Here is an 8,793-nt window from a genome sequence, read left to right on the forward strand (position 1 = left end):
ATGTCGCTGTGTTGGCTGCCCTTTGTGGCCTCCCTTTGCAGTGTGACCCATCGCCGTTCCCATCTCCAACACAACTCCCTGGATTTTCAGCACTGTTTCCATTTGGAGCCGCAGCTCCTTTAATACCTTCCAGCTCCCGTCCCAGCCGTGTCCCTTAATTGCCAACATCACAATTAAGTCTCATTGCTCCTCGCTCACTCCCCCCGCAGCTGGCGCTGCTCTGCCCCCGCTGTCCCTTTAAATCTCCTCCCCTCTAGTTCCGTGACGGACAGGCGGAGCAGCCAATGGGAGCCGGCCGGGACGGGTGCCGGCGCGGGCCGCGTTCAATCTTCCCTCCCGCCGCGAGGCCCTCTGGGTGGGCGGGACCCCGAGCGGGGCGGAACGCCTCCGATAGGCTACAGGCCTTGACGGACAGCTACAGTCACCAACGGCGAGTCGGGGCGGGTGCTACCTGCTCCCCAGGCGGCCGAGGAGGAGCGCCGCGCTGCTCGTAGCTCGCACCATGTTCCAGAGCCCCGAGGCCGAGCCCGCCAAGCCCAGCTCCAGGTGAGGCGGACGGGGGCTGCGGGCGGGGTGGGCTCCGGGGGGCGCTGTGGGCTCCTCGGCTCCTCGGCAGCTCCTCGTTCGGGGCTCGGCGCGGGTCGGGGGGCTCAGCCCGGGGCGTGGCGCTGAGGGGCGGGGGCCGGGGGGGTTCCGGCCTCGGGAGGAGGGCCGGGCACCGCGGGCGCTCCGGGCTGCGCCGAGGGAAGCGGGTGTGGGTTTATTGTTCCATCGCGGAGCCGCTCGGGCGCTGCACCGACAGCCTTTGTCCCGCGGGGCTCTGCCCGGCTCGGCTCGGCTCTGCTCTGCACTGCCCGGCTCTGCCCTCCGCCCCGGCCCCGAGCAGCCGCCTCTCTCGGTCTCTTTGCACTTGGCGGATGAGCGCTCGGCGGGTCCCGAGCTGAGCTTTGTTTGTTGGTGAGACAAACCTCGCAGTCCGCGCTGCGTGGCGCTTCCAGCTCGAGAATCCCTGCAGCCGCCGCCAGGAGAGGTTCGCTGTGAGGTTTTGCTGTGAGGTTTTGCTGTGAGGTTTTGCTGTGAGGTTTTGCTGTGAGGTTTTGCTGTGAGGTTTTGCTGTGCGAGTGCTTTGCTTTCGTGGATCCTCGGCTCGTAGAGTCGTTGGAGTTGGAGTAGAGTTGGAAGGGACCCTCAGAGCCGTCTGCTTTGACTCCCCTGCTGGGAACAGGGACCCCAACACCTCCACCGGGTGCTCGGAGCCCACCCAGACCGACCTCGTGTCTCCAGGGATGGGGCAGCGCCCGCTACCTCTCTGTGTGCTGCACAGCCCCGGCTCCCAGCCTGCCCCATAGGGGAGGTGTTTGATCCCTTGGATCACTTTTCACCCCCCTTATCGTTTTTGGTGTGTGAGCAGCTTCCAGACTGCTGTGCCGGGATTGTTGGATGTTGTCCTGATGGGTGGCCTTGAAAATCCAGCAGTGTGACACACGTGCTGCCCTCCTCCCCAGCAGCATCACTGCAGCGCTGCAGAGCCTTTGGGTCCATAGCATAGCAGCTGTAAGACAGGTGAGCTGTTCAGTGAGCAGGGAGCTGCAGTGACCCACCAGCAGAAGCTGATCAGCAGCTTTCTGGTCTGTCCTTCAGAGGCTGTTCCACACCTTGGTGTCTGCCCATCAGTGCAGCAGTGCTCTGTGGTGTGGAAAGCAGCTCTTCTCTTCTACCTGCTTTAATAGAACTGTCTGAGAACCCAGCAGGGCTTCGGTGTTCGACTCCCAGATGTGTGTAACTGTAGAAGTGTGGTTTATATAAACATACGGGCAGGTAACAGTGCCTTGGAGTAATGGGTAAGTCCTGGCGCTCCTTCCGTAGCCAGGCTGAAAGGCTTAATTGGGAAAGAACATTCAAATTCAGTGTTGGGGTGTAGGAAAAAAGCCCACAAAACCTGATTAAAATTCTTCAAGCCTGCCAGGAGAGAACAAAGCAATTAGCTTTGTTTAGAGGTTTTCTGCATACAGGGTAGGTGCACAGTTTGGCTGCCTGAGATGAATTGACGGACTTCCAGTTAAGTGGGGGTGCTTAATTTCCATCTGCTTAAACTACTTTTCCTTTCAGCCTCTGCGGTAGCGCACTTAGATCAGTGCACCTGGAGTAAAGGCATAAGAGTAAAGGCATAAAAATAGCTGGAGTGATGGCAAGTCCGAGATGGCTCCAGTTCTGTGGGGTTACGGCTTTAACAAGAGCCCCTTCCCAGCCTCTTGTTTGTTCCTGTCCCCTCAGTTCTCCATCCCATCTCCCAGCTTTAAGTACTTCAGGTGCCTCTGGACTGCAGGCAGCACAGCAGTTTGCCTTGGTGTTACTGCGGGACCATTTCAGGTAACAGCCAAGATGGCTGAATGGAGATGGAGAATGTGGAGGAAGGCATCAAACACGTTTCCAAACAGGCGTTCATCTCTTGCTTCCCTCCTCCTGTGCTGCAGGGTACTGAAGCCCCCTGGAGGAGGGTCCAGTGATCTCTTTGGAAGCGCAGAAGAAGTTTCTTCTTCCAACAAGCCGCACCGAATGGCATCCAATATCTTTGGGGCATCAGAAGAACCGCAGAACCTTCCGAAAAGAACAAACCCTCCAGGTAAGGGCAGCCACCCCCACGGCACGGCTGGGCCCTGAACGGCAGAGCAGAGCTGGGTTTGTGCTGCTGCTGTGCAGTGCTGTTGCCTTATGTCAGGTTTGTACAGCGTGAGTGGGCCTGAGCACTGAATCTATGCACATACATGGAGATATGAATATTTCAGTGACTTTACATATTCAGAGGCTTTTGAGCACATCGAGGCCAATTCTTTCTGAGCTGAGGCCTAGGAAGTGATGAAAGGAAGCTGCTTCTATTCTAGAGCTCTGTTGCCAGCCAGCTGCAGTGAGCACAGCTGTGAATCAGAGCTCTGCTGAGTTCCTGTAATAAAGGATTTCAGACGGTATCTCCAGGCAGGAGCAAGTCAGTCTCTAGTAAGGTGCCAGAAGTCTTTGAGTTGTTACGTGCTTTTATAGCTTGGTGAAGTTAAGTCATCTGAAAATAAAACAAAAAAAACTAAAAAAACCCAAAACCTGTTTTGCAGGGGGAAAAGAAAGTGGTATTTTTGAGGATTCTGGTACTGCTCAGCCTCGTCCACGTCTGAATCCACCTGGTGGGAAGACAAGTGACATCTTTGGCTCTCCAGTATCTGCCAGCGTTGTGCGAGCGCACCCCAACAAGCCGAAGGTATTGGAACGGCGCTGGCGAACCTAAATGATGCTCGGGGTAACTCCAGGTTGGACAGTTGGTCCTGGGATCTCTTCTGATCATTGATCAGTGGTGATATTAGGTGTTCATCAAGCGGGGCAATTGGAATCACAGCATCATAGAGTCATTTGGGTTGGGAGGCACCCTTGAAGGCCATATCGTCTAATGCTCCTGCAGTGAACAGGGGCAGTTCTCGGCCTTTGTGCTGACTGGTCTATCAGCAGCCTTTAAGCATCTGAAGAGTTGATGAAGTGCTTTCACTCATCGCAGCGAACTGTCTGAGATGTGCGTCTAACATAACGTAGAAGTTAACTTTGAGAGTTTAATTCCGGTAGTGCTTTATGGATTACATGGAGGTTTGGGGGATGAAGGGCTGTGCAGTGGCTGTTGGCTCTTACCATGATAAGTGAGTGAACTTTGGTCAGAAACAAAGCAAAACCTCCCGAAGGTTCTGTGGCAGGGTTACTGTTTGAGAACAGCGCTGTACTGAGGTTGGTTTTGGTTTCGTTGCAGGATCACATCGTCTTGAAGGAAGATGAAACACCAAAGAAGCCAGAAGGTCAGCAAGACAAACTCTTTGTTTTTGTACGCTCTGAGGGATGATCCCTTGTGCTTCCTCTTGTAAAGTCTGACAGCAGAGGTTGGCGGGAGGGAGCAGAGAGGTTTTCCTTCTCAGTCAGAAACTGAGTCGTATGACTTCAGGGAGGTTGTCCTTTGCCTCTTACTGAGGAGATCACCACGTGCAGAAGTCTTGATAATGTGTATAGTGTGCAGATATACTTTGCTTGGCACTATATTGGTACTACAGACAGAGACACAACTGCATATTTCTGAAACACCCCATTAGAGTCTCTTTCTCCTTTGCCATCTCCCACAAGTGTGTCATCTAGGCATCCTCCAGCTGTAAACAACAAACAGCTGACTGACGGGACGTGCTATCGCCCTGCTAATTATAGTGAAGGAATGATGAGTGCGTGGTTTTCAAGCTTGATATGACAGAATTGCCTGAAAGTGCCAAAGTAATTCTGAAGGTACATTGCTCAGCCTGCGTGTCTTTCCTAGAGAGAGGCTGCTGAAGGAAGGAAACTACCGCAAAAGTGGAATTCTTCCCTGGCGTGTGTTTCCTTCAGGAGAAATGAATAGGTGTAAAGCACGTCCTCAGTGTGCTGTGGATGGGAGACGTTGGGAAGGATTTTGTCTACTTGGGACGACACGTACAACAAGTGCTTCATTCAGTACAGTGTGTGAGTTGGTCTCATCCTTTTCTTCTTATTGTTCAGCTGCAGAAAATAACAAACCACGGCTGGAAGATGGCGGCGAGAAAAAAGATGTGGGCAAAGAGGAGCGATGCAAGGAGCCAGAACCCAAGATAGACAATCATGAGCCCAGGTTGGGGCCAAGGCCACGCTCACACAACAAAGTTCTCAACCCCCCGGGTGGAAAATCTAGCATTGCATTCTATTAGGGTCATCTGTTCGCTTTCACTTACGGAGTCTGCACAGAAACTCTGGTCTGTGGTTGTGAGGTCAGTTTTCAGGGTATTGTTTGTGGGTAGATCCTTAGGCTGATGGATGAGAGTTGTGCTAACGTGTATGGGAAAGAAACCCGATGATTTGGGGAGGGAGGGCTGAGGGGGGGACGGGATGCGCTGTGGAAGACAGGAGTTATGGGACTGCCGAGGTGGGTGGTGGAGGGGAACGTTAATGTAACTTAGTGAAAGAGCAGTGCTGCTTTGTGGTGAGTTCATTGGGCTGGCAAGCGGCTCAGGATGCACTGGTGCAACTGGGCTCCTCTGTACAGTCAACATGTGAAGCGTTGTGAACAGGTTGGGACCTGAAGGGTCAGATGGGGAATATTTGGAAGCAAAGCAGGTAGGCCGTGCTTTTATTCTTGCCGGTAGGAGAGATGGCTTCACAGTGTGAGCTGACTTGCAGTCGCTTTAATGTCAATAGTTCCACTGGAACAACTAGTGCTGCCGTGTTCTTGAGAGTCTTTAATCTTTGGTTCTCTTTCCTTTCTTCCTTCACAGCGTGTGATTGCTGATACGAGGGCAAAACACGCTGAAGGTCTTTTATACTTTCATAAATCACCATATGTTATAGATACCTTGATTTATTCCTTTTTCCCCACCCCAAAGCATTCAGGCCTTTCTTCTGCCTTCAGTAATCTGCTGGTTGCTATGAGTAGCTCTAGATAAACCATAACACCAGTCCAGTGTGCCGTTTCTTGTAGGTGCTTCTAGAAGACATTGAGGAAAGTATCATGGTTGAGTGCTTGCACGCTTTATGGGAAAGATGTGAGTGCAAGCAGTAGCTTAATAGTGCTCTTAGAACAGAAACATTTGGTCTACGGTTACTGTAGATTATATGCTGAGATGTCCAGCCAGCAGGCTTTGATAACCCAACCTGTATAGAAATGCCTTAGTTTCTGCAGCGGCGTTTTACTTTTGTATGCTGTGGAAACCAGAATTGTTATCCTGTCTTCACCACGGTGCATTGTTTCATTTGCCTGTGCTGACTGGTAGTGAATTCTCTCGTCTTCCGTCAGCCTTGTGTTTGCCTTTGACTGCTCCGATTTCTGTTGCTAAGGATGAAAGCTATTTGAATTCTTCCCAAACCACGACTGTAGTTGTTCGAGTCATACTGTAGACTATCCTAGTTGGAGAAGCAAAGACAATACGGCCCTTCTGTTTATGCTGGCTTTCTTAAATCATGTTTGGAAGATGTACATTTATTGAACAAGATTATATGGGGAGGGCAGCTCCCACCATTGTTTCTCTGAATGGGCTTTCTGATCATATTCATAGCTTTCATATTTGAATGTCACCATGAAGTGCTTAGACAGCTCGGTGTATTTAGTAGTGACTTTTTACATTGGACATTTCAAAGCAGGAGTTGTTCAGGTACACCAAAGAACAAGTGGCCTTATCTGCTGTTATTCACTGCTGTTCTAGCCCAGGTTCCCTGGAAACTGCTGCTGTTTGGAGGGAACTTCCTCTGGGTCAGGTGCTAAAAAACACTCTGATTGTGGTGCTTTAGTCTGTTCTGTTTATAGACCGAGTGGTGGATGACTGTGTGAAGACTTGATTGCCAGATTGTGAAAGTGAAGTATATGGGGCAATACTAAGGGTCTGAATAGCTGTGTGAAGTAGGAATTCAAAGCCTTTGTGTCTTTCGGATGGATTTGAGGCGCTGTGTTGTTTGGCCCCTTGGGGAACAACACGGGGATTCCAACTTAAACCTCAGTTGCATTTATGCTACTTCCAAACATGTATTTCCTAGCAGCTTTTCTCAGTTCTATGCTGCCTTGCCTCTGGCTCAGCCTCAGACATTTGTTTCAATACCTTTCAGACGAGATTTTATGAGGTTACTAGATTGAAAAAACCAACAGCACAAACCTCAACCAGAAGCTGCTTTCTGCACTGAAGGATCCGGTACCGTTGGTGTCTCTAATGCCGACCTTAGGTTTGTCATCTTTTAGTGCATTGGCCGCAGTGCCTGTCTTTTAAACAAACTTCAAACTGGGCCTTTATGTTGGTTGAACTGTTTGTTTTTCATGCTTTTCTTTTGGTATCTAAACCACATCTCCAGTTCTTCAAGTCAACTTGATTAGAACCTTTCTCTGCTACGGAAGATGAACTGAAATCAAATGCTGAACCGTGCACTTGTCAATAAACTTCTGTATTTTGCTACTTCACTGCGTGCTGTAGCTGTGTGCTCTTACTGATGGGTGGCCGAGCTGAATAACCCTGAATTTTACCTGTAATGGGAAGAATTGCACAAAGCTCTTGGGCCTAAAGTGCGCTTTGGAGGTGTGACCTAAACCTGAGGTTGCTCATGAGAAAGCATCTCTTAGCCCTGGGGAGCTGAGGAATGCAGCAAGGGGGGCTGGTCAGGCTCATTGTTGGGTTGGAGATGATAACATTTTGTGTTCTCTGCAATACAGGGATGCTGCTGCTGTGCTGGATCTGTGGGGCAGAGCTGCCTGCGGGCTGCAGCTCAAGCTCCACCTGTCTGCAAAGGCAGCCAGCCCATGGGATCCATTACTGGCTCAAAGGTGAAACGTCTGTGGGCTCTTGTTTATATAAATATAAATATATATTTATATATGTTGTATAAACATATATTTATATATGTCCAACAATATATGATGCCCTCTCCTGGCCAGTATTGGTGCTTAGTGCTGCATCCCAGACTGTCAAAGAGAGAAACAACACTGCGAAATGTCGGTGAGCACGAAGAGCTGCTGCACTTGGGTTGGTCCTGGAAGCCAAGTTGTACCTCTTCACTTCTTTGACCAACTGCAGGTACCGCATCAGTTTCACCTGTTGGCATGTTCAGCTCCATAGAGCTCCCTGCAGTGTCTGCAGCCGGCCCTGGCAGCAGCTGCTGTGCCGTGGGTGCTGCTGTGCCGTGGGCACGAGTGGGGCATCGCCTGCTGCAGGACGGGAGCGAGCAGCCCCGAGCTCAGCCTGCACGGCAACGCTCCCATCTTAGCAGCAAAGCTCTGTGCCCCGTGCTGGGCAGCGTGACCGCAGTGCTGGGCAGTAAATGGGGCACCGGCGCCTTTGAAAGCCACTCCTGAGTGCTGAGCTGCCCTGAGTGCTGAGCTGCCCTGCTGCATCCACACCCCGACTCCAGCTCGGGCCGATCCTTCTCAATTACAGCTTGCCCCTAACCTGCCCTATTGCCTCATTCAGCTCCTTGCTGTGCCTGGTTGTGAAGGAAGTGGCGCGATTAGATCAGAACACGAGGCTTGCCAAAGTATTTACAGGCTCCTCGTTGCTCCTGGAGCAGATGAGGGATGTCGCAACGCGGCCGGGCGACATGGCGGTGACTCAGCTCAGCCTGAGATGTGCCGGGGCAGCAGGGCTGGAGCAGGGGACGGGAGATGGCAGCAGCGACAGCCCCATCCCCTTTACCCCGATGGGGAGCTGACAGTGCTTGGCTGTGGGTGTCCCCTCTGGTGGCTCCACCGCACTCATCACAGACGAGGACTGACCCCACGGAGCGCACAGCCCTGCAGCCCTGCTTACCACGTTCCTGTGCCCGCTTGTCCCCAGGCTGGTGGCCTCAACGCAGCAGCGGCACAACCCCCCGCACACGCACGCGCAGCCGCTCCCCCTCGCCCCCTCCCGGTCCCGGCGGTGCCGCGCGTGCGCGGGGCGGTGCCCGGGATGGCGGCGCGGCGCTGAGGCCGGAGCCGCCCGCTCGGCGGGGGCCGGTGAGTGCGGGGCCGGGCCGGGGGAGGGGGCGTCGTGCCGGGCCGGGTCGGGCCGAGCGGACCTCGCGCTGCCGCCTCCCGACCGCGGCCGTTCCCGCAGCGCGTTGCGGCCCGGATCCGGGCGGAGCTTCGGCCTTCCGGGGAGCAGCGCTCGGTACCGGGCGGCTCCCGGAGCCGCGGTGCGATCCGGCGGGCTGCGAGCGGACGGTTCTGCCAGCGGAGGAGGGTTCCGCCGTGCCGACCCGCCGCCCACCCGGCCGCTCCCCGGTCCGTGCGCTCCCAGCCCCGCTCCGGCCGCGCTG

The 8,793-nt window shown here is 53.4% G+C and overlaps 1 protein-coding gene across 1 annotated transcript; it reads left to right on the forward strand.

Moving 5' to 3' along the window:
• Window positions 1-434: 434 nt before the first annotated feature.
• Window positions 435-6,963, forward strand: JPT2 (Jupiter microtubule associated homolog 2). The gene is made up of 5 exons (XM_072349153.1): window positions 435-546; window positions 2,475-2,623; window positions 3,105-3,247; window positions 3,782-3,827; window positions 4,549-6,963. The coding sequence occupies exons 1-5, from the start codon at window positions 503-505 to the stop codon at window positions 4,731-4,733; spliced, it is 567 nt and encodes a 188-aa protein (XP_072205254.1). The 5' UTR covers window positions 435-502; the 3' UTR covers window positions 4,734-6,963.
• Window positions 6,964-8,793: the final 1,830 nt, after the last annotated feature.

Source organism: Excalfactoria chinensis, chromosome 14, assembly GCF_039878825.1.
Source record: "Excalfactoria chinensis isolate bCotChi1 chromosome 14, bCotChi1.hap2, whole genome shotgun sequence".
Taxonomy (NCBI): Eukaryota; Metazoa; Chordata; class Aves; order Galliformes; family Phasianidae; genus Excalfactoria; species Excalfactoria chinensis.